Source organism: Nestor notabilis, unplaced genomic scaffold (assembly GCF_000696875.1).
Source record: "Nestor notabilis isolate BGI_N333 unplaced genomic scaffold, ASM69687v1 scaffold4768, whole genome shotgun sequence".
NCBI classification, from domain to species: domain Eukaryota; kingdom Metazoa; phylum Chordata; class Aves; order Psittaciformes; family Psittacidae; genus Nestor; species Nestor notabilis.
This window is the reverse complement of record NW_009940460.1, coordinates 14,685-41,123: the sequence shown is the minus strand read 5'-3', so window position 1 is coordinate 41,123 and position 26,439 is coordinate 14,685. Positions and strand designations below refer to the sequence as shown.

Genomic DNA, 26,439 nt, shown 5'->3' with positions numbered 1-26,439 from the left:
GGACTGAAAAATACTTAAGTGCTACAGAAATACATAAATCCCCATGTTTGCATTGATGCTTAAGCCTAATTTCATTGATACAAGTCATTATTGTGTAATTCTTTTAACTCAATTCTTACAAGCTATCCCAACTTTTTAACTGTAACGTTTGAGGACAGAGTGCAAAGCACTGGATGCAGCAATCTGTCACTGCAAAATGACCAGTTTATAAATACACTGCAAACAACTTCAAGCTGTTCAGGATTGCTAGAGATAGTTTTAACTATTGGGCATGGAAAGATTAGCTTTGGAAAAACAAATTAAACCATGGAAGACTGAATTCAAGCTTAACACGACTCACTTGGGTCAGGTTTTGGATGCCTTCTCTGGATGCAAGGAGAACATTTAAACCATACTACAACACAGGTCTCAAACAGTCCCTCTTCCTTAGACCATCTACACCTTAGGCTCTTCGCATGGCCAAAGTGAATATTCTAGTTTTAAGCATAATGGGAAAAAAGCCTCAAACAATATGATAACAGCATTGAGACTACGCAAGCCACAAAGGAGTGGCTTAAATGAATCCCCCTGTGGCAATGAGTATGGGCTCTCTTTGTTACACACCACTGGCTGACATCGATACCACTGCATAGATTTTGGACATGTAACAGGAATACAATAGAGTTCCTCACTTTTTAATCAAAAGGATAAATGAAGACAGAAACTGTGATATCCAAGGGGTTAAAGAAAAGCAAAACATGTCACAAGCCTGCTGATGTCTCTGGAAATCTCTCTTCAGTGAGAACATACCAGGCTCTACATGCACTTGAGAACTAGCGCTTACTTATAATTGCCATCACCAAACACCAGAGCAGAAGCTATTTTGCTGTCAGTAACAGAAACCGTATCCAAAGTATCACTGAAGATAATAAGTAGTTCTCTGCAAATCTCTTTGAATACTTAGTATGTTTGCCTATTTCTTTGTCATTACAAGCCGTTATAAAAAAATAATAAAGATCTACTTTTTTAAAAAGTAACTCAGTAAGATAGTAAGATTGTAACTAGTTTGTAATCTTGAACTGTGCAGAGATGATACAAAAGGGAAACAATTTACACCAACCTTTTGCTCCAGCCAAGAGCACGTTTGAATTGAATGAACACTTAATTTGAACATTTAAGTGATTACTCACGAGGAGACCGAGTAGTTTTGTACAATTACTTAACTGAACAAAACCCATGTCTGGAAAAAAAGAAAAACAAAAACCAAAAAGGATGCGATGTATGCAAGAAATTAAAAAAGAAGTATCACAGCGGAGAGGATCATTAAATACTATAGAGTTAAGAGTTAACTGCAAGGGAACTCTTTTCTACCTCTGCATATCCAAAATGCTTCAAAGACTGATATGCTGAAATATTCATAGCAAGTGAACTTCCCCCTCAAATGAAGAATTAAAACTGGCATACCAGGGTACACTGGCCTGTCAGATATAAGAAAGGTGTTTTTCTACACGTTTTCCTTGTGATGACACAACTTTGTAATGTTGCAGTCACTGAAACCTTGCTTTTACCTCAGGAGTACCACTTGCACTAAAGGCTAGTAATGACAGAAAAACAGCAGGGACTACTTCATAGAAGATGTTTTAAGTTCTCTGCTAGGAATCAGAACATCCGTCTTGTTTGTGTACTTTTCCCCTTACCACTTACGTGTTACACACCAAGAACTTAAGTACCTTCAGCTGCTTACACTCCTTTGTGCAAAATGCTTTTAAGGTGCTTATAATGTGGTGCTTCTAAGCAAGCTAAAAGAAAATACCAATATAAACACTGTTAAATGATTCATGAATAAAGCCATTAAAGACCAGCTGCTGCCTTACAGGAAAGGTGAAGACAATTCAGGTTTGACATTTTAGCTGTGTTCCATGCCTTGCATTACCCTCTTTCCCCAACAGCTTTTACTACTACAATTCAACCCACATTATACCTTGACCTTAACTCATGGGGCTTTATTTCCATCACTTTGTTGGGTTTTTGGTTAATTTTTGTTTTTTAGAGTGAATCCATATTCTTCTGGCAATCAATTGTAAATTTACAAACAAATTTATACCAATAGACTGAAGACGAGAGGCGTAGAGCCATTCTTGCTGGCAAAGGTCTTCAGTAATGAGAAGAAGGATGAACCAGCTGCATAAGGGGCAGATTTTGTACTAAACAATAAGCTTTCCAGGCAGCAGTTGTGTTCTTTGATAAGCTTTCAAGCATTTCAAACAGGCACCTCAAAACTAGGCACAAATGGCCCCTAAAGCTTCCAACATCTATCAAACACTCAAGAAATTTAGTATGGGGTATGTTCTGCATGATACAAATAGCACACCTATGTTTGCTATATTCATTAAGTCTCAAATCTACATATAGTTTTACCTAACTATTTGGCCAGATAATTCCCATCTTTCCCCACCGCAACAGAAGAAAGCAGCTTATCTAACAGTACTTCCAATGCCACCAAGTACTTCACAGGTACACGGAAAAACCAGCCAGCACCCTCTGCCTTTCAAGATCTGAGTTACTACTCGCACTCTTGGCAGTTGGGCCAGAACTCTCCTGAAAGCTATTTCTTCCTGTCTCAGAATGCCAAGTTCTGCTATCACTGGTGTCTTGTAATTGGCTATCAAAAGTACTTGGGATGGGAAATTCAATGATGGTAAATCAGTATGAACTACATTTGGTTTTTTGGTCACTTGGATTCTCTAACTGTTCACAGTCTAACTGTTGGTCACATATACTTAATATCTAAAATGTGTATCATTCTACTAGGAAAGTACAGTTGCACAGTAGTGTCTACAACTCTTGAAAATACTTTTAAGCTCACCATCCCTGAATGCACTAGTTCCCAGTCTAGTAGCAGTTAGCACTGGTTTTGAGTTAGAAAACCCCAAGATAATTCTGGCCCTGAAATTCATTTCCTTTACATCACAGCATCCGGAAACAGCTGAAGTTCTAACATCAAGACAGACAGGGTGAAGAAGTGCTGGCAACAGGGTATGGTCAATAACTTGTCCACAACTGCGAAATGTCTTGGTGAGAATTCCCTTACCTGGGCACACTGCAAGGCTTATTTATTTTCCCAAGCTACTCCTACAGTTAGGCAATTAGAATTTTGCATTTAAGTTCTGTAATATTTGTACATGCGGCAAGAGATTCAGATAGAAGCAATGTTCTATAAAAATCAAATAAATAAAAAGTAAAATCCACGTGCCAAGTTTGTTATAATAAAGTGTCAGTTTGTCTTATAGACGAAACAAACTTAATATTGTGTATATCCAGTGGAAACAACTGCGGAGGAAACAGTAACATAGACATTGTACTGATGGTGAGACAATATAAATGAAAGTACTGGATTGCATGATGTCTTAAAGCAGTACCAATGTTAGTGAGATCCTTAGTTTTGGCAGTTTATACACGTACTTTCTCCAGCTCAGTGCAGGACACAATACCATTTGTGGTAACATCTAGAAATGTCAATTTTCCTGTAAGAGGCCATTTGTTAACCACCACTTCTTTTGGGTCACAAGTGATCAAATTAAGCTTATGGGTAAAGTGCAGAATCTTACACATCCCTTTTGTTTGTATTTTCACATAAACTTAGCTACTGGCACCATGCAAAAAACAGACCTTCCAAATTAACACTAAAGCATTTAACACTGGCACGATACATTAGTCAGCTTTTCATAATAGTAATGAACAAGTTAAATTAATTAAGTTAAATGAATAAGTGCCCAATTACAAAATTAAGAATTTGTCCTTCACAACAGGGTCTAAAGGTGTGAAGAAAAGAAAAAACTTACACTGACACTTTATGTACAACTTGGTCATTGGCAACGGTCCCCTAAACCATTTTTTAAATGAACCCAGCAAAACTATACAGAATGTGAAAGAATATTTGCAACGGATCTCTTAAAGGACAGTGTAGAGAAATTCATCATGGTGTACCTGATGTTTAAATTAATTTAACAGATACGGCCTGTAAAACAACACAGTATGAACCTGTGGATTTGTTTTTTTTTTTTCTTTTTAAAAAAAGGACTTTTACAGAATTCAAGTAGTGTAGCAGGAAACCATAGATGCCTTTTGATCACAGGTCAGGCAAAATAGAGCCACTTATTGGATTTTCCCCTTGCTTCTGTTTGCTAAGGTGTCCCAATGGATCTATAAGTCTGTTGACGTTAGCTTTTTCATGCTCCGTCGCTGAGCTAAACTGGAGGCTGCAACAGGCTCTAACACTGGCTGAAATGTCTTGTGATTCAGTGCAGAATATGTAGCAGCCATGGCTCCCTAGAGAACAATGAAACACAGAAAAGCCTGTAAAGGTCATTTTAATCAGAAAATAAAGAAAATAAATTCTTAATTAAGTCTATAAAATAACCCCAGGACTTATGGCAGGTCATGCACACTCCCTAAAGTTTCTTTTGAAAAACAAGAACATTTACTGCTGCATCCTTCAGGTTTCTAAACATAGGTCTCTGACATTTCTTTTTCTTTCCTGCATATTTCTTTTACATACCTCAGATGTAGAAGTCGCCTATTAATGTGGGTCAGAACTAGTACCTTCCAAGAACATGAGTATAAATTTATCAAATACAGCCACAAAAGTTGGCTATTCAGGTTCTGACTTATGAAAATACAATTAAGACTGGCTATCACAAGTCCCTGCTTTTGAATCCAACAAAACTAATGAAGCCAACCTAAAAGCTGCCTGCATACAGTAGAATGTTTTTGTGTCAAGTCAGAAACACTGATACAGAAAGGATAAAATACCAGTGGAAAAAACTATTGTGCTAGGAAAGCACAGTATGAGCCAGTCATAGAAACAAATCCCAGAAGATTTCTTGAATAAGAATGCTAGCAGACATACGGCAGTCTGTCTCCAGTAACTTTCTTATGAGGTTTCTGTATGGCCAGTTACCTTAACGTCTGAAAACAAAACACCCAGAAAGACCTCTTCCTTTATACACAGGTTAATAAAACGTGTTTATCCATAGTTTGTCTATGTATGTAACTTAAGTATCTATGTACCAGGGAAAACAAAAGGAAAAAACAAAAGTTCTGCCTGTAGCTCTAAAAGCAACCCAATTCATTATGCACCCACCAGCCCAAGCAGCAGTCAGCCTTCGGGTTGTTTTACCTTTACTAGATGTGGTGCATCTTGCCTGTTTAGTTGATAATGTGGCAACTGGTCTCTACAGGCTATCCATGAGTGTTTTAATACTTGCTCTGCTGTATACCGCTGATGTGGATCTACGTGAAGCATATGTGATAACAAGTCCTAGATAAAAATGAAAACCAAACATATTAGTTAAAGCAATCTTATACAGACTTTAAAGCATTAACTAAGGCAGCAAAGAAAAAAAAAAAAAAAAAAAAAAAAAAAAAGAGTACCCTATGTGGCAGGGATTAACACAATGCAAACATACACACACAAAAGTCAGCAGATAAATTGGATCATTCTGTGCCTTGACACTGCAGAAGTCTGAAAACAATGTGTTGTACTATTTAAACAGTTCAACAGAGCAAGCCTTTATTGTAAAGAAACCTACTGTTGTTTGTGTTTCATATTTCAGTTTCTTATTAATATAATCATTAAAAGACTAGAAATAACAAACTTTAGCAAACATTTTATAGAAGAAAGCTATTATTTGCAAACTTCTCATTTATGCTACACATTTGGGGTCTGCCAACTACATATTACAATTGAATTCACACACAAGGATATATTACTAATGAATTTTTCCTTCAAGGAGCTATATATAAGGAGCAAAGCCAACAGAAATGGACAATTGTATTTGCCTGTTTAGAAGCATTAGCAATAAGCTACTAATTACAACGTTGGTCAAAAGAAGAGCTGGGTGGGAAGTGCACAGAACAGATGCAGGAATAGCTTGAAAGAAAACAAAATATGAACAAGCTGACAGAATGTTGCCTTTGCTAGGTACAAAACATTAAGCATTCTTCAATATACTGAAGTGAATTACTTGTGCTAAGGCAGCATCAGCCAATAAGCATTCTGAATCACTCCTACCAAAATGAACAAGTAGTGCAGTTCTAAGGGATTGAGAAGAGATTTAATATTAATGCCAAGCTTTATAAAAGGTAACACTGGTGACTAAGCTACCTACAGATCATGCCAACACCAAACCCAGACAATACATACAGCAACTGATGAGAGATGCAGCCTTTAAATAAACAGGATAGCTGCATAACGAAGCTGATCAAGAGTTTTGGCAATATATCCAAATATATTTGGTTGTTAAAGTACTAGTTTAATTGCTGGAGGTACTTAACAAAGACAAAAGACATGATGGATTCAGTGTTGAAATACTGACTTATTAATGCAACACTAACTACCTACTAGAACTGATAGATAATTGTAAAAAGTCATCCTTCCATTTAAGAAATCCACAAACACCTGATTTTGATACAATTAAAACAAGGAATAACAATCCTCCCTCCAACTGATTATTAGAAAAATCCAGATTGGGACCTGTCTTATTAAAAAATCTTCAAAATCAGTGACCAGGGAAGGAAGAGAGCACACACTCATCAAGTTTGCAGTGGGACACCAAACTTGGAAAGAGCTGATGAGTTCAAGGGCAGAGCAGGCATCCAAACCAACATAGGCAGGATGGAGAAGCTCTTTCCTCATGACAGTAGCCAAGCATTGGAAAAGGCTTCCCAGAAAAGCTGTTCAGCCACCACCCTTGGAGGTTTCTAAAGTCAGACTGAGTAAAGCCCTAAACTACCTGGTCAGACCCAACAGCTGACCCTGCTTTGACCAGGAGGTTGGACCACATTACCATCACCACAATAAAGTTTGCAGGTAATAATAGCACACTACTGATTTAGACTAGTCTGTTTTATGAAGTTCAGTAGATGTTCATTCAAATTATACAAAAATATGAGAATAAAACACATTTACACCTTTGCTGCATCTGAAACTGTGTCCCAGTTGCCTCCACTTAAGGAAAATTTTCCACTGCCTATCCGCACCAGGATCTCTTCTGGAGTATCATTAGGACCATTGGCAAATGGAGTATAGCTGTTGAAAGGAAAAAAGAAAAAGAAACTCAAAATGCTGTATTATAGGCAAGAAGCTGCAAGAAACTGGTAAAAATCTCATGAATCATTACGAGTCTGCTGACAGAAACACACTATATACTACTAAATACTTCTTATATTAGCATTTCATCTTCAGAACAATATTATTTTAATTGTGGTTAATCAAGTATAATAATAATGATAATAATAAAGCTTAATAATAATTAAGCTTAATGCATTCTATCTCAGTACTTTGCAAGTTCTGTGTAGAAGAAAGATCAACAGCATCATCAACAGAGGTTTAGGAACTATCCCAGACAGTTAGTCTTAGTCTTCCAGTTGATGTGCTTAAAGGGAACAAAATGGAAAGACAGGAATTCATGCTGGACCATTCCTATCCCCTACTTTTGACCTGCTATACCTTTCATTCAGACAATGTTTCTCAAGTGTGCAAGCAGTATACTGCCCAATATCTGCATATTTGCACTTAAATTGTAGCAGTCTTGGTTTTGATGACAGAACTGTGGTGGTGGCAGTGATTTTTCAAGAAGTATAAATTTATCAAGAGGAACAGTTTCCAATAGATAGTGTTTATCTATTAGACAAAAAACATTCGGCCACTGAGCGCTTTATAGAGCTTAAAAGAAGTTTAGAGGTTTAGAAAACTTAAGAGGTTACAAGCCAGCGTGTTCTGCAAAAGGGCCAGGATTCAAGCCTGTGACAGGAGATACAACAAGGTGCACTACAAGGGTGCTGGGGTGGGGAAGACAAGGGGCAGAAGGAAAAAGAAAACACCACATACTTTTACAGACCAAGTTCTCTCCTGGAAACTGGGACACACTTTGGCATCTCAGTCATGCACTACAGAAGAGAAACCTTGAACCTACTTGTAAGATAAGTCTAGTTTACATACACATTTACTTATAGCTCCCTGTTCCACTTCAGCATCGTTGACATTCTGCATTCAAAATCAATCAGGTAATATCTCACCATTTTAATGAAAACACAGATTCACGCAGCATGCTGGGATTTTAGGTAAACAGAAAAGCTAAGAAGTATTTCTCACCCTGCCAACATTGTGTAAAGAAGAACACCCAAGCTCCATATGTCACAGGCAGCATCATATCCCTGTCTCATGAGAACCTGTAAAACAAAAAGTGTTAAAGACTTCTCAGTATTAAAAACCCCACCCCAAACCAATACCACTGCACTGCCTAAGGAAGGACGAGCCAACCCCAGGATAATTACAGGGGTTTGATTATTTTTTGATATACAAGGTACAGTAGCTACCAACAGTACTTCTTGTTCCCAGAACATCGTTTCTGAAGATTCTCAAGAGGCTTACATCTCCTTCTTAAGGGTGGATTCTGCTATTTTTAAAGCAGATTTATTATAAACATATGCACCACTGTTTATAAAGTATGTATAATTCTATTTAATGAAAACTAGCACAATTTTTCTTTTTTTTTTTTTTCTTTTTTAAACACTGCTAAAATGTTTAAGTACTTGATGCATCAAAACCAGCTTAAAATACCTCTGGTGCCACGAAGTTTGCAGTGTAGCATGGAGTTAGAAGTAGTCCATTTTCTCCTCGGAGTTGTTTTGCAAATCCAAAATCACAAATCCTGATAGAATCAGCATTATTTGAATCATCAGTATACAAAATATTACTAGGTTTAAGGTCTCGATGCACTACCTTCAAACAAAGAAATTTTAAAATCCATCACTCAGAATTTGCACGTGTATTTGTACATAATTTACATTAGAAAAACTATTCTCTAGATTACTATACTTATTAACAGTTCTACACAACTATATAACTTCTGAGTAACAATAAATTCTAGTTCAAGGAATGTAATAAAAAAGCCTACTGGCTCATAATGCAACTAGAACATAACCAGTTGCTAATAAGCCTAAGAGAACAAATATCTGCTGTTTCATAAACTGTACAATTAGAGTCTTATGGGCTTGCCACAATAACAGGATGAGTTGTTTGTATTATTCACCTTTGTCATAAAATACTAAGAAAACCTCTTCCCTTCTGCCACAAAAGCAAGTCAACCAAAGCACATAACTAAAGGCATTTGTTAATTCTAAGAAATGTGAAAGAAGCTATGTCATGAAGGAAATCACTCACTCCTTGGCAGTGCAGGTAGTCCACAGTCTTGGTTATAGTGTATAATACAGCACTAGCCTCTCGTTCCGAGAAGAACTTCTGTCTGAGAATTCGATCAAGCAGTTCTCCTCCTTTCATCAACTCCGTGACAAGGTATATGAATCTACCATCATCATACACCTGATGAGAAGTGTAACAAGAGGATACACATATAAACACAGAGGTCTCTCTTAAAAAAGATCATCTATAATTATACACCCCGATAAATGAAAGTTACAGACTAGATTGTTCACCTCCTCACATATGAATATAAAGCACAAACAGCAGGGACTGTCAAATTTAATTCTGCAATGAAGGAGTCTTAAAGCACGAAGTATAGCACAGCTTATGTGGCATTCTGTGATACATTGAGGTAATCAATTGTTAATTCATGAATCAAGTTTTTCAGCCTAGGAATTTCTGCTGTAAGAGGAGAGTAGCCCTACTGCTCCCTGTTGCTTTTCCCCTCCACGGACAATTTTTAGCTGCCAGCACTTTGCATGCAAGGACAACATGCAGCTGCTTTTTTAGATTCACATTGCCAATACATTAGCTACTCATTTGAAATAAGAGGAAATACATCATTTCTCACTTCAAGTTCATTAAACAGCCTTTAGAAAAAAAATTAGCATGAGGAAAATAGCACATTTTGAAATACTCAGCACTTTACTATATGTACTGCTCTTCCAATATGTTTTACTACGTAAAAGAAGTTTAATGAATCCCAATAAGCTTCCTACATCTATATTTATTTATTGATTGCCGTGTAATAAGAGATAGCAGAGAAAGAGAAGTACGTACATCCTTTAAAGTAATAATATTTGGATGTTGTCCATAACGCATGAGAATCTCGATTTCTTCTGAGGGATCCCTCTTACTTTTATCAATTATCTGCAAAATATAGCAACAGGAAAAACATCTTGGCTAAATAAAGTCTATTAAATACAGACTTTAAAATTTTTATTCTCACTTCAACAACACAAAAAATATTTCTAGAGTTCATTACTTCTTACTAATCTGAATTAATTACTCTTCCATCTTCACATCCCACTGTTTATTAATTTCTTGCTCTATCCTTACTACCAATTAAAATTATGTCATTAATGCAGTCTATTCTGCTCCAATGGACAAGGAAATGAAATGGACTGTCTGAAGCATCGCTAATTCCCTGAAACCCAGTTACACCCTTGTGGATTTTATTTTATTTCAGGTGTTATCACACTGTATTTTCAGGCTTCAAGACTGTAATTGCAAAGCCAGATCTTCAAAACTTTACCCACAAAAAGAGCAGCTAAAGAAGCCAATATAAAATTCAACTAATGAAGCAAACACCATTTTTCACTTCTCGCAGCATTTAGACATCTCCCCTACCTGGAAAATTCAGACATTTAAATTTACAAAACTACTACGCAATAGTTTCAGAACTGTCACAATGAAATTTATTTAAAGTACCTTCACAGCAAACTCCATATTTGTAGCTATGTGTATACATCGCTTGCAAACAGAGTAGGAACCAACACCAATATCTTCCTTCAGTTCATATACATCAGTAAATTGTGCGCTGTTTCCATGAAGCTGCTTAACAAACAAACACATACAATCTGTCACCTAAAACAACAAGATGCTCTTTGCCATAATACTGTTTCCAACAGCAGAAGTGTTTTCTGGTTGCCCATGCTTTCTCTTATGAATTCTGCCTCCAGAAAAACAGCAACTCAATCTAAAACTTAGAAATACCCCATGAAAGCATTTTAACAATGCAGATTTTATAAGTCTCCACAACAAAAAACACCCGAACAGAATGAAAATATTCATTTTTGGCATGTCAAAAAAAGTTTCCCAAAAAATGAACCCAGGACATACCTGTACTATCGGCAGTATATTGGTGAGTGGTGATATTTTATGATCTTCTACAGTAGTAGTTGCCACGAAACTAAATCCTTTGAAGAGCTGATGTGCATTTGCACTAGGTGGGACTCCTGGAGAATCTAGTGGCATGCACATTTGATTAGCATGGCTAAATCCCAGCAAGACTCTTTTTTAAACATTCAGGAGAGGTATGTTAAAACAAACATTTTGAGGTAAGGGGAGCAAACAAGAGTAATACCAGATGGTGAATAAGACTTCTAGTTACTTATCTGTCTTATCATATTTCAACACCAAACACAAAGCAAGTATTCTCCATGGTTTTATCTAAAACTACAAGATACTGCAAGAACTAATGTCTGAATACATGTTTTTAGGAAAAAATTTACTGAACAACACTACTACTTATGAGAAAGATATAAAGATCATAGTCTTATGATCAAGGACTGCATAGCAAAGAAAAGCGCCCACAGATTTTCCTACTTCAGTGGTGTATGTGCTGCTGGCAAGGCAGAAGTGAGGCAATACAAGACAAGTAATTAGTAATACTACTGAATAATTAGAACCAAGTTTTCCTCAGATTAAATGTACTTCTGAAACCACTGAAATTTCACAGTAAGCACAGCTTAGTAATTCTATGTAGCCTATTAGAACCACAGTAATTCTCCAGACAAACATTACAAGTGGTTTTAAAAGTTAGACACAGCAGTAAAGAAAACAAACTCACAAAACAAAACCTGAAGTGAAACCTGAAGTGAAACCTGAAGCATACTAAGCAGTGTTTGCACTCGCTGCCTTAGTTTCCAAGTTCAGTTACTTGGAAAGTTTTGTGGTTCAATAACATAAGGGATATTTTAAAGATACATTCTCATAAGCTTCTTGAAAGTATTGGAGATGTCTTCTCAACTGATCTAGTTGTTCAGGTACCCAGTCCACTCTACATCTTCCCCACAGTTCTTTACTTTTGCGTCACTGTTTTCTAAGGAGTAAAGTCAAATTCAGCATGGGTAGTAAAGGGAACAGCTCAATGAAAAAGCATTATGATGCTAGTTCTAAGGTTTAATTTGAATAATTATAGTAAGCAATATGCTTAAGAAAGTTAAAGCAAGTAATTTTCAGTGGAATGCTGACCCTAAAATAATCTCTGCTGCAATCAAATTTAGTTTACTTTTAGTATCAAATGCTTTCCCCCACAAACACTGCTTGTCTGGCTTAACATCTGAATTATGGTTTTTAAGTTATGGCTGATTCACCAACAAAGAAAAAAAAAGGAATGTAAAAGTTTAGCAAAATATTTCAAAGAATAGAAACTGCCAAGGAGAACATACACCTTCAAAGTGAAGGAAACCTGTTACACCCTTTCCTTTTAACTTTGTCTCTTTTTTTGTTTGTTGTTGTAACACTAATTTGACCCCTCTTGTCCCACAAACCTCACCAACTTATAACCATGCACAATTACCTTTTGGTGTTTTTGCTGTGAATTCTGGGTCAAAACAGAAGGTATCTTCTGGCTTTCCAGAAGCAGGTTTAAATGGAGGTTGAATTTCTCTTCTGAACAGTTTCTAAATGAGGAGGACAAGGTCATATAATTAAGAGTGAATGAAACTTCCACAGGTGCTATAATTTTGCAAGCTAAAGGGTAAGCAACTCCAATATTATTATTGAATTAAAACAGTTTTCTGAAAGAGTAAATAATACATAGCAAGTAGAAAATCACAAATATATACGGAAAACTGCATTATTTTCATGTAGCTTTGATTTGAAATGCTACAGTAAATGTTAGCAAACAAGTCACACAATGCAGAGATCTTTTTCCTTATTCTTCTGAATGTGCCTCATCTACCAGATCGGTACTTTCACAACTCTGACAGGCTGCTACTTGTCACTAGTTCACCTATGGCTTATTCAGAAAAACATGGAGCAGCCATAGCACATCTTACCTTCTGCCATCATCTCAGACCTGGTTCACTGCTCTTTTGTCAGAACCCTGAAAAACCCACCCCATGGAATACAGTCTTCACCTTGCTATTGTGGGTCCCAGACAAAGACTTCTCACAAGTGACACATACCTGTCACTTGTGAGACCCCCTGCGAGGGCAAGGAACAGCCAGTTCTCAACACTCTATTCCAGTTTTTTCCTGATCTAGTAAACTGAATCAGGGGGAAGGAAGGGAAAAGCAGAACAATAGCTCCTCCTTTTTTTTCTACCTTACTCAACATGCTTTAGAAAAATGCATTCCCCAACTGATCTGAAGTCTGCAATAAGCCCCATTCACAGTTAAGAGAAAATTTCATGTCAAGCGATGTTGCAGCCCTATGCAAAGTTCAGGAAGTTCTGAGAACATTTTCTTGGTATTACTCTCATCCTTTCAGACCAATTTTTTTTTTTTTTCAGTTCTTCTCATTTAATCTTCCTGCACAAAAACATGCAACATATTTCAATTAAAAAAAAAAAAGCCACAGAAAACACACAACCAAGGAAGAGGGACCTGAATTCATCCAAAGAAATAATGAGATAAAATACAGGGGTGGTCATCAACACCATAGTGAAATGAATACAAAGCACTGTTATACTAAAAAAAGAAAGAAAAACCCCTGCAGATCTTTCAGACTTCCTCACTGATACTTATTTCAACATCAGTCCCTTCTTTACAGAACTTCAGGAACTTATGAAGTGTTCTAACATAAAAGTTTCGCTGTTACCAAAAACTCTACTTGCTAATCAAGACTCTATGGTAGATATTGCATAAACACAGCTACAAAACCACCTTCTCAGAAGTAAATACAAGAGATAAAGAGAAGGAGCACAACAACAGGCTTTATAGAAACAGCTGAGCACAGTATTGGCTGGCATTGCAGGTAGTCCTGTCTGTATCCTTTTTGTAGGCATTATAGCAAAGGAGTGTTTTCAGAGTGGGTTTATTTGATACAGAGCATCTTGGGTTTGAGAACGTTTCTGGGAACACATCTCAAAAGATTAGACATGTGCAGAGGAAAAGCTTTAACGTGCTTGTTAAAAATTTAATCAAGCAGTCATGAACTTGTACAGACTCCTGATCATCTCAGTCAATACTTGAACTGTGAACACAGTATGACTGATAAAATCAGGATGTGCTGTGGCTAACTAGAGAGAAGTCAAAGAGAATTACAGTCACAGGGAATTTTTGGGCCCCGCATGGAAGCACTTGACAGACACTTACTGAAGAGAAGGATTCCTGCACACAGGGAACACGAGCATCCTCTCCCAGCTAGAGTGTTCTAACAGACAATTTCAGCTTTAGATCGCTGCAACTCTTCATTATTTAAAATGTAAATGCACAATTTATAATTATTACTCTCTGTAACATAAATACTACAGCTCCACATGCCAAGTAAGATTATAGTAGAAGCCAGAATGTAACAGTCAGCAGTACTGCAGTGTTTACTGTGCCTTATTCAGATGCAAGTACTTATAATGGTATGACATATAGAAAAATTAAAACAGCTTCATCATTTGATTAATTTTGTACTTACATTCCAGTCAACAGTAGAAAAAAAAGGATGTCTCTTAATTTCTTCAACTCCATCTGAACCAGCTCCTAAGCAAAGAAAGTACTGTATTTAAAACACTTTTGGGTAAAGCTTTGAAGAAGATTGCACTGAAAAAATTAGTTAATTTCTAAGAACTTTGCACAGATTATTTGAGGGAATTCCAAATACAGAAATATTTCAAGGATGTAAAATGCCTCATCAGGGAGGCAAACAGATTGTAAGAAGCCCATAATACAGAGTCAATATTCTTTGCTCTGACACTGTCAAAGCTGTGACTTGCTACTACAGTCACTGGTCCAAGCAAGTAACCATTTATTAGCCAACCCCAAGAAGCCATGATCCAAACTAACAAGAAATGGTAGCTAGACCTAAATGTTACTGACCATCCAGAGCTTAAGAGTGTGTAGCAACTACTGTCTTTAAACAATCAACTCAACCCAACTACTTTTCTTTCCAGGAACCAAATAAATGAACCAACCTAATCTATTTGATGGATTCCTTTTAAACAACATCCTCAGAAGGCTTTGTGCTTCAGGGCTGAGGAACTGAGGCATTCCAAGTTTTGCTCTAAAGGGAAACAGAGATCAAGTAAGAAGAAACATCTTACCAAAAACTGTCTACATAGAATTCATTGCACAATTTGATGTATAAGGATCTATTCTGAAGTCTCAGAGTGTACAGATTTAAATCATTAGCTTTTAAGTTTCACATTATATAACGTGAACAAAAGCCCAAAACAAACCCAAACAAAAAGACATCCTGAACCACAGCCAAGCCCCCAAAACAAGCTTTATGCTAAAACAGAATAAAACTATTATGAGGAATAAGTATTTTCAAAGATATCTTCACGTCACTAGGAATTATCACCAAAATACCTCCACCAGAAGACTCGCCAAATCCCAAATTACATTCCCCTGAAGTGATTACTAATATTCCTCTTGAAGCAAAAGCCTCAAGAAGTAGAGGCTTCATTAAGTCATCACATAAAAAGCTTACTGACTTCACCAAGGTTATTTTATGAAAAAAATTATGCTAAGGCAAGAAATTCTTCTGCAGAACTGTAGTGTCACTTCAAGCTCCAAGTGAGGCTAGTGATCTAATCCATGCGCTTTCACAGGTAATATCACTGTAAACTCATATTTGGGGTAAATTCAAACTGCTGTAAGAACAAAGCTTCTCTCTTACCCCTTCCCTGACTATCACCCCCTTAAAAGGCCCAAGGCTCTACATGTGGTCAAAAGGAAATTCTTTGTTGGCTAAGCACAAATAAAGACGAGAACATATTTGCCCAACAGCTCCAGTTATTAATTACCAGTTTACCCAGTCTGTCTTGTTAGACAGCTTCTGGTGTAACTGAGGTAATTTAATATGAAACATGTGAGCATGTAAGTACACTCTCTGTATCTATGTACACAAAGCAACACCTGATTAACTACTGCTTACAAAATAAGGGATGCTGTATCAGTTGAACAACATCATGAGTGGCAAATAATGCTGGTCTAATGCACCGTACTGTTTTTATCTTTATTATACACCTATCATGAAAATACAAGTTAATCCCCAAGATTTTAATTCCTGTAGATACATCATGGTATTTGTATGGTCTGGGATCTAAATCTTTTTGGGAGGGGGCTTGGCTTTTTTGTTCCTGTTCTAGGTTAAAACTCTTCAAGCACAAGAAGCTGTAACAAGCTGTTAAAATGTATTTAAATGACATTTTCTGACTGTCCAAAAAGTAAGAAGACATACTTACTTGAGTATCATATTCATAGTTTCATTTCGATCTTTACCTTGAAATGGTAGTGTACCAGTAAGCATTTCAAACTGAAAAGAACAAATGTTAATCTAAATCAACACTTCTTCCCCCAACTGCTCAAAGTGTTAAGTACTGTACTCTTCCCTATCTCTACATCACACATACTGCCTTGAGCTGTTAAAAGATTATCCTAAAAGTTCACAAATCTAAAATTTGTTTGTCATTGGCAGATTACATGATAACAACAGCAGCAAGGGAGACATAATGATGATGCAGGAATATTTTACATAAACTCCTTTACGTAATAAAGCCTCCTCCATAACCAAGTCTCTTAGATGTTGTCATACTCTGAAAACAGCAAAAAGAATAAATTCTAAAACAGTACTTTACTTTTAATTTCAATGTGCATGTTTTAGCCAGATCATGGCAAAGGTTAGCTAGCAGTTACTGGCTTATTTCACTGCTAAACTCTAGTATTCATTCAACATGCTTACTCTTACAAAAATGCAGTTAATACACCATCAAACCAAGTCTTCAGGTTTGGTTTTTTTTTTTCTTTAACTATCAATTAATACCTGAAATAAATACACAAACTGAAGTTTCACACTGACCACAGCTGTTATAAACTAACTATGGTCTACACATGCGACTGTTTTGGTTCTGGTAAGTACTCCTTACAGGGCTAAGCAGGTAAAAAGGAAATTTTATTCAAATTAGTTACTATTTCAATTAAAATTCAGTTATTATCTCTTCCCCTTATCCAAGCATTAGTAATCACATCTGGACAAGCTTATTCTTATAAGACATTATTTCACATTCATTTAGACATATGCAATGTATTTGTGACCTTAAGCAAGGTAAGCAACGAAGCATACAGTACCATGAGAACACCAAAGGACCACCAGTCAGCACTCTGGTTGTGCCCTCGCCTGTTTACTACTTCAGGTGCCATGTATTCTACAGTACCACAGAAAGAATAGGCCTTCTTCTCTTGATCTACTGATTCTTTGCTGAGTCCAAAGTCTACAACAACAGCATTACAAGAATATAGCCAGTAAAGAACTTTAGCAAAAACACAATACTGTACATGGTATTTCAGAATCAAAGTGTTGACAACTTTTGTTTGCTTGCTTTTAGGAATACTGTGTCATTATTCTAGCTCTTCATGAAACAAGAAACTGCAGATATGTAGAGATACTGCACACAACCAGTTTACTATATACCATTCTGTAAGTCCTACTAAATCGATTAGCCATCAATATTACTACTCAAAATATTTGAAATATTACATGTTTAGAGACTTAAGATAATCAAAAGCTCTCATCTGTTTACTGCCTGCTTTAGCCACATAAAAAATTGGACAGACGTAAAAATCAGTTTCAAAGAGAACTCAGTCTGCATGGTCTAGCATTACTGAATGATGAATAAATAAAATCAGACTAAAAATATTGTTGTTATATAAGACAACATGGTTCTGCAACCTGACTCAAGATCAGTAGAGTCTTGCATATCTGCTCACTTAGCTCCCAGAATCCTTTTTCTTCCTTAGTTTGAACAATGCCACTGAATACACAAGTCCTTGGTATTTGCCCAGCTCTCAAGAGTCCCATTTTTCAAAGGGGAAATGATTGCTAATCAATAATCCCATAAATTATTCTTTCCAGTTTCAGAAGGAAGTGAGAATTTTAGGATTGAATTGGATTTAAATACATAATGGAGAATTTTAAAGATTATGCACTTTACAAACATCATTTCCATCACCATTATTCCATCAAGTTTTTGAGAGTTTAAAAAGCTTCATTTTCTCTTGGAATCTAATAAGCAATATCTGTAGATCAAAATATATAACGAAATATGAAAGTATAACCTTAAATATAATTTAAAGCTTGCAGAAATTCATAGTAATTTGAATTTCAAATAGTCAGTCTTGTGTATTGATAATTTCCTAGCATATATGTATTTTAATTGTTCCTCATAGAACACTGTTCTGCAATTTTATATGCATTTCAAAGTGATAATCCAGAAAGGCAAGAAAAATAGTAATATTTCAGAAGTCTTACAATGCACTAAAATCTTTTTACACCAAAAGCACCTTTGCTCCCTTTTAAAAGTCTTAGTCAGCAGCTTTAGCCTGGCTCTACCATCTCTTGCTCTTCTGTTAAAAGGCATTTCATAGTAAATCTTGACACAGCTCACTTTCTAACCGGAACGGTGGATAGTCTGAGTTACTAACATATGACCACCTGAACTAGAGCTCCCTTAAAAAACACATTCAATGTCTGGGTTTGTATTTCCAACTCCTTTTCTTAAATTTTAAACACAGCAGTTAGGATATGCAGTTAGCAATATTGCTGCAAATATTAGTCAACTGAGAACTAACTTCAGTGGAACCTGCATGGACATCAAGATCTGAAAACCATAAGATACAGTCTCTGGTGATCTAAAATACTTCAGTAAAAGTACTTCTATACATAAAAAAATCTTTATATAGAGAAGGGATATAGATTTAAGAAGTCGGTCTAATAAAACAATTTCTAAACAGCTAAATACTGGCTCACATATAATCTAGCCATCACCGTACATGTCTTAGGCTAGTAACTAAAATCTTATACAGGAATATGTTCAGAAAGTGCTATACTAATAAGTGTTACCTACCTGTTAACTTGATATGTCCTGCTTCATCAAGCAAAATGCTGAAAATTAAAATTCACATTCACCAATACACATAAAGAGGAATGTTTACATATAACATTTAAAATACAAAAGTTAACAATTTTTATCTCCAACTGCTGTTATTAATTTAATAAGCCATTATTATTTCATTAAAATCAGATATATATTTAACATTTAATAATAATAATATTTGTAATTTTTTACATCACTACAGTAGAAAATGCAAAGCAACAAGCAAAATACATGTAATAGTGGTAAAATACATTTTACTTTACTTTTCTGGCTTCAGGTCCCTGTATACAATTCCCAAGCTGTGAAGGTGATCCAAAGCAAGGGCCAGTTCTGCGAGGTAGAATTTCACATCTTCCTCTGTAAACATAACCTAATAAGAACTGTATAGATTTACCTTCTGATCTTGTCTTCAGTTTTTAAAACTGCAATCTAAAAAAAATAGTCCTGTCTGCCTAAATTTCAAATAAGTTTTAGAAGTACTTTATGAGCTCATAATTCATTAATTCACCTAACAGAAATTACATACTAATATAGGTTAATTGTCAAATATACAATCGAACTACCTCCAAAACTTAAACAAAAACATCAGAGCATTACTGCAGAGCATTAGCTAACTCTGAAGATAATAAATATGTTACACTTGGTGTTAATGACCACCAGCACTCCTTCTGCCACAATGCTATAGACTGTTTTCCACTGCATTGTAAAATTTAGTATATGACTGCTGTATTGAGTGACAGTCTCCAAATTCACATTAACAATACGTAGAAAAAGTAGAAATATGTTTTAAAAAGTACAAAAAATAGAACTAGTGAACACAAAAACTACATGAAAACCTGCAGTGGGAGTTGAAGAACCTACCCTGCTCTTTTGAGGAAGAGAAATTTGAAGAACCCCAGTGAGATACTGAAAAACTGACTGACACTGCATACAGAGCATGTAAGTGATGCATTTCTATCCTCCACATTCAACAGGTTGCTTCTCATCTCATATACAAGGATTTACCTGCTTTGCCTCTTGTTGTGTTCTACAAATTACTGGAGAAGCCAGTAACCTTTAAAGTACGGGAACTAAATTTAAGCTTTAAGTGAACTATTCCCTTGTTTCTTGAAAACACCAAGGATAAGGAGAATAGCCATGTAAACTGCACAATAGATAGCTAACAACACTTAAATTAAGGTAACTGGGCTTACCAATTTAGCAGTATGCTAATCTGTACTTTGAACTGCACATAAGTAATCTGCTCTACTGGTAACAGAAATATTCCTTATTTTCATAATGATAGGTATTAACGTTCTGTGAACAATAAAGCTGTTAAGCTATACTGTTTCAGCTTGATTTTTTAAAGACCAATATTGATACTGGTTTTTATCTATATCCAGAAGAAACCTTGGATATCACTGATCCTCAGAGTAGTCAAAATGCAAATCTCAGAATATGATGATGCTAACCAATAGTCTACAGTCCCCCACTAATAATTACATTTAAAACTGCTTTCTGTGTCAAATTAAACATGATGCAAGTCAACTTCATTAAATGTTACCAATGAAAACTTCATTAAATACTCATTTCACCTCCACAGCTGACACTCTCATATGCGGATTAGAATTTAAACACCAACAGAAGTGTTTTAATAACCTTATACTAAACCCAATTAATTTAAAATAATCCTTGTGTGGCAACTCTGAAATGCCATAGGGAATTTACCCTCATGGATATTGTCCCTGTCTTTGTATTACAACGTACTTTAGAAAATACTTTGTCTTCCCATCAGAAAATAAAAAGCCCCGATTTTTTTTCTCATCTATATACACAGTGAATGTTTAAAAGAAAATAACTGATGTCTTCCAAAAACAATTAGAGGTTTAACAATAATAAAACTTGATACTTATTACTTTATTCCCAAAGGGAATAAATACAACTTTCAACCACCTAGCTCGTATTATTATGGATAGACTTGCATCCCTTATTTAAGAATATTGCAAACTCAGTAATCCCAGCTGTGTTAGTGCTACAGTTCTTCCTGCTACACCAGAATTTCTTCTATAATTAGACATCTTATACCAAAGCAGAGTTTGAACTCTTTCCTACATACTGTTCCAATAACTCTTTACAAGTCAGTTAGCTTGTTTAAGCCTTTTGACCTCCATTTTAGCCTTGTTAATCAATTCTGAGCTCAATTCTTAGACATAATCACTGTTTTCCCAAGGTCAGCTTCTTATATAAAAAGGAGAACACACACCCCCTCTTTAAATTCTTCCTTCTCTTTTGCCTATTCCTAAAGTAAAGCTTTGTTTTTAAAAAAAGTGCACAGAGAGAAAAAACTAGTGCATGGTCTTGCATACTGGGGATACAACCACCTCCATGTCACGAAGGATCAGCCACATACCCCATTTTCACATTTAAGAAAGTGGTTTTCCCTATGTATTAGCAATATAAATGTATTTACATGGGTGAAAACACTGAAAAGCTCTCTTATTGAGATGCTGTTGAGAAATTGCCATTAAAAATTTAGATCTTTTATGAAAGCTTTGAAAGGTTTGCAGAAAGAAAACAGAAGTATCATAAACATGTTCATGATACTTAAGGTAGCACATACTAAATATTTGATGACAAATGTCTAAAAGAGAAAAAAAACAAACCCACAACAAAACTCAGGCTGCATCCTATTCCCTCCTCCGAAGCTCTCGCTCCAAAAAAACCCAAACCAAAACTAGAAAGGAGAAATTGAAGGTGCAGTTGCACACCAATGTTAGAAGAAGGGAAGTGGTTTCAAAAATACTCAATGTTCACACTTTGTGAGATTAAGCATTAGGATTTGTATTAGAGCATTCTGAAATTTTACAATGCAGCAGAAATCTCTCACAGATGCAGCCTTGCAGAAGCACTTAAGCTGACTATGAGCATGAGAACTTATACATCCTCTTTCTTCGTTGCTAAATTTTAATTTACTTCAATTAGGTTTCTAAGCAACAAAACATTTTTAGACAAAAGAACTGTACTTTGTAGATAACAAATTAAAACTTAGACTTCTAATCAATACACACTCATGTTACTTAAGGTTATAGAATTTATTCTAGAATATGTAAGGGAAGCCCAACTAAGTTATTAAAATCTTGACTATGACAAGATATATTGGGGAAACAGCTACAGAAGACAATACTATATGGACAGAAAACTCTTAATACTGAGTGAAGATAAAATTTTAGGTACTTACCTCTTTGGATAATCGCGTGAATACATCTCCTCCCCTGAGAAAATCCAATATTAAATACAGCTTCCCTTCAGTCTGAAAGGCTTAAATAAATAAATAAATCGATCAATGGCTGTGTGACAAAGATGATTTACAAAACAGATCTGAATGCTTTTACACTTGGAAATTTCAATGAAAGGCAATACTTTTGTTACAGAGCTGAAATAATGCAGCAGCACATGAGGTAATTTACTGAATGATTACTTGCTTCTTGTAGAAGACAATCTTAGTCATAAGAAATTATTAAAATACTGTTCTTTTATTTCTCCTTTGTCAAATAGGGAAACACCAAGTATGTGAATTACTGTGTTTTGGCTTTACTCAATAAAAAGTAAGAAAATCTGTGGAATTTGTCAGATTCTTCCAAATATTTAATTTCAAGAGGACTCAACCTAAAATTTACTTTCTTTTTTAGCCCTGTGATTTAAAGTTACCAGAAGCTAACTTGGGCACTACAAAACTGAGAAAGAACAAGATCAGCTAAGCCTTCAAGTATGAAAGAAACTTTCAAAGAATGTAGTAAAAACAAATACCAACCATAGTGCAGTTTGACGATAAATGGATGATTTACTTCTACTAATATATCTCTCTCCATTTTTGTACGAACTCTATCCCGAACTGAGGGCAAAAAAAGAAAAGACTAGGATGAAGTAAAGATATTTGGTATAATATGAATTGAGCAGAAGTTATTTCTAAAGTAATACTTCTCCTTGTTAACTTATTTATAACTTAAGTCTCTCACAAAGCACATGCTTTCAGATAACAAAACTCTGGCTTTTTTCTTTCTTGACCCATGTTCATTATTGTCTTCAACTTCCTCCCCCTCCAAATATTTTCTTACAATCTACATTACTTTTGAGACAAAAAGCTCACATCTGCATTTCTAAGCAGCTAACTTCAGTCTCTGAATTAACTATCTGTACCGAATATGTAATTTTCTGTCTTTTAAGATCACTTTTTCCTCCTCAACTAGTAACAACCTCTCTTTACGCACAGTGAACTTGCACACATTAAAGTTTCTTCTGAAAGCCAAAACCATAAGCTAGCTTCCTATGGTACCTATAACAAGAGGGAACGACTGAACAATTTTAACCATAGTAGAGCTCTAACTTAAGACAAAAGGAAAATTATTTATGAAATTAATTTGGTTTAATATAATGAACAGACTAAACAAAATTAAACAATGCAATTTTAAAGTTGGAAAGAGTACTGTTAATCACGTAACTAAAGCTACCTGGCCAGATTTATAACAGTTCCAAAACATGAACTTACAAGTTACTCCAAACAAAAGCTACCAGCATAGAAAAGTTATGAACTCACTCAAAAATATGTAAGATTAAAAAATAAAAGCTTTTAAAAAGAAGTATTTACATGACTCATTCAAGAGATACAGATTCACTGGTAAACGTTTTCTGAAGTTCTGATTCAAAAGATACACATACCTTTTAAAGAAGCTTTTTTCAATACTTTCATTGCATAAAGTTGTCCAGCATCAGGACCAATTATTTTCCGCACAAGGAAGACCTGGTAACACAAACCCATTTTTAAAATTACTGCTGAAAATCTTTTATGCAAACACTAAAATCAAGCTGATTTAAAAAAAAAGCATTATTATATGTTTTTACTTTAAACTTCATTAATACAGACAAGGAGATAGCATGTCCCTAGTCCCATCCCGCTCCTCAAAAACTCTGTGGAATAAAAAGATGCCAAACATTCACAACATGTCTTTTTGCATAAGCAATCTTAGTTATCAAATATGCAACTACCAGAAAGCATCTGTAAATCTCCTATTAATTTCAGAGAGCTTTCAATGTTCTTTCCTAAGTATACACCTTTAAGAGCGTAGGGAAGAGCAAAATTGCATTCCCTTAATCAGATTAGAGGTATGTGCACCACCAAGCTCTCTGAAGTATTAAGCTTCATCATAAACTATGCATTCTTTCCTATAGCAAGCCGTTTAAATAAGTACATACTTGATAAGTACTTATATAAATCCGTATCTTTATATTTCTTTCTTGGAGAAAGACAATTCTGCCTGGTCTTCCACCTCCTAAGAGATTTTTGAGTTTTAAGACCCAAGTCTCAAATATGTAATAGGCTGTATTAATGAATCCTGTAAGAGTGGCGAGATGAAAGCAAGGAAACCTCACCATTCAAGATCAAAGCACCCTTTCTCCCCGGAATAGCAACTCCAACAGGTCTTTCTACTCTTTTCTTTCCAAGGGAGTTTTAAAGATAGATGCTATGTAACTTGACACTAAGAAAAGTATAATATTAGATAAAATCATGCAGTACAAATACATGTATCTCCAATGACTAATATTCTAACTACTAGTCTTTCAATTTACAAAATGGCTTGCTATGTGCTCCTGTTTCTAAGTTGCTGTTCTTATAATAGCAATTATTATGAGGAATGTTTGTACCATAAAAAAAAATAATGTACAATCACAAGAGAATGCCAAGAGCAACCCAAAATGGCCTTCTCTGATTTTACCTTATTCAGGTTTTCCTTAACACTAGATTTCCTACATGTATACTTTGTTAGAAGTTATTAGATATCTAGAAATTAGTTTTTAGAAAAATTAGCATACAAGCTTGCAGCATTCTCCAGTCTAGAATCAGAAATTCATACACTGTCACTGACCACGTTGTACAGGGTTGGGAGAAGGGTTCTTTTTATTTTAAGCACTGGTTTGTAGAAAAACATCATCATGGTTCAAGGTTATTGGGCTTTTTGTTTTGTTTAAGTTTCGCCAATTTCGCACCTGCAGCACCGCTCTCCTGTTGAATGATGTTGATGCTCAAATAGGAAAGGGAATAATTCAGGCACCAGCAACTAAGAAAACATCTGTAGAGTAATGCACTCACAATTACAAAAGTATTCGTAAGCCTGTACAAGTATTTTAGTGGTTAATAACTAGTAGCCTGTGAGAACGTAAGGAATTCACGTACAAATTACAAATTTCAGTAAATAAGGAGCAAAAAAGTTGGTCCTCAAAAGTTTTGAGTTGGTACTCAAAAACTACTCAAGCACCATCTACTTAACGTGCAGACAAAGTCTCCATAATCCTGCACCTTGCAGAGATGCAACGATCGGTCATTCAATTGAAAAGCAAAATTGAGGTGGGCACATGTTGTGCAAGATGATTCACCTAAGCAAAGTGAAGATTATCTTCAGCAGATCAGGTGCTGAAGCTTTAGGTTATCAAAGCCTGAACAGAAAAATTCAGTAATGGACATGAGGTTTAACCCTTTATTTCTGTGAAGCAGTGTTAAATCCTGCACAGGTGTCAGAAAAGACAGGTAGAGAATGGGCTGTAGCAGTGTAATAGACTAGAGCTAACAAACCTTGTGCTTGCTAAACTCAAAGAGAGGTCCCTGGGAAGCATGAACTAGAGGGAAGAAAACCAAACACCATCAAGGGAACAGTCACTGATCTTTGTTGTTTGTTTTCTCTTTTCAATAGAAAGCAACAAATAGTAGACAAAATGAGCTCTGCTCAGATTTGCAAGTCACCATCCAATTCTTAAAGCTGGTTCCTACACTAAGTACTGCCAGGTTTTGAGAGCTCTAAAACAGACGTCTCGCCAAGCTGGCAGGATTCTGAGCAAGAGCTTTCTTTAGGCTGCCCGCAGTCTGAACTCTGTGAAGTAAGAATCTGAGTCAGGGCTAAGAGGTCAGTACCAGATGTACTAACTCTAAGATAGCTTAAGCTATCTCAGGTCAGGAGTAATAAATGCATGGAGCCTTTTAAATTCTTAAGACGTGTGTATGAGGGAATTGGCACCAACATTACCAGATAAAGAAATATTTCTTAAGCTGTAAAACACGAAGAAATACTTTAAAGTCTATTTTCTAAACTATGACTTATTCACAAAGAGCCTTCCTAATGTCTCCATCCCCTCACCCAATACAACTCTATGTAGAGATTTGTTCCTGCCATGAGACAGATGAAACCAGCACAAGAATAGGAAAATAGAAGCATGTGTAAAGCTGACTGTCTACTTGATGTTGCAAAAGATCTAGTCTGAGTCTGGTTGTCGTGGTTCAAGCCCAGCCGGCAACTTGGAACCACGCAGCCGCTCGCTCCCTCCCCCCCCACCACCCTCCTTCCTCCCCCCA

The 26,439-nt window shown here is 35.8% G+C and overlaps 1 protein-coding gene across 2 annotated transcripts in view; it reads right to left on the bottom strand.

Annotated features, from left to right (window-relative positions):
- Window positions 1-4,033: 4,033 nt before the first annotated feature.
- LOC104410244 (ribosomal protein S6 kinase alpha-6) overlaps window positions 4,034-26,439 on the bottom strand; it is a 27,828-nt gene continuing 5,422 nt past the window's right edge. For both annotated transcript variants that reach the window (XM_010020355.1, XM_010020356.1), the window contains exons 3-21: window positions 23,757-23,838; window positions 22,852-22,932; window positions 22,279-22,358; window positions 19,325-19,431; window positions 19,032-19,069; window positions 17,257-17,399; window positions 16,374-16,444; window positions 15,099-15,187; window positions 14,603-14,667; window positions 12,549-12,651; window positions 11,087-11,211; window positions 10,676-10,801; window positions 10,025-10,114; window positions 9,206-9,364; window positions 8,603-8,764; window positions 8,135-8,211; window positions 6,952-7,069; window positions 5,159-5,299; window positions 4,034-4,308 (exon numbers count right to left, since the gene is read on the bottom strand). In XM_010020355.1, coding sequence (XP_010018657.1) covers window positions 4,183-4,308; window positions 5,159-5,299; window positions 6,952-7,069; window positions 8,135-8,211; window positions 8,603-8,764; window positions 9,206-9,364; window positions 10,025-10,114; window positions 10,676-10,801; window positions 11,087-11,211; window positions 12,549-12,651; window positions 14,603-14,667; window positions 15,099-15,187; window positions 16,374-16,444; window positions 17,257-17,399; window positions 19,032-19,069; window positions 19,325-19,431; window positions 22,279-22,358; window positions 22,852-22,932; window positions 23,757-23,838 — 1,983 coding nt within the window. In that variant the 3' untranslated portion in view covers window positions 4,034-4,182. The remainder of the gene's footprint in view (window positions 4,309-5,158; window positions 5,300-6,951; window positions 7,070-8,134; window positions 8,212-8,602; window positions 8,765-9,205; window positions 9,365-10,024; window positions 10,115-10,675; window positions 10,802-11,086; window positions 11,212-12,548; window positions 12,652-14,602; window positions 14,668-15,098; window positions 15,188-16,373; window positions 16,445-17,256; window positions 17,400-19,031; window positions 19,070-19,324; window positions 19,432-22,278; window positions 22,359-22,851; window positions 22,933-23,756; window positions 23,839-26,439) is intronic.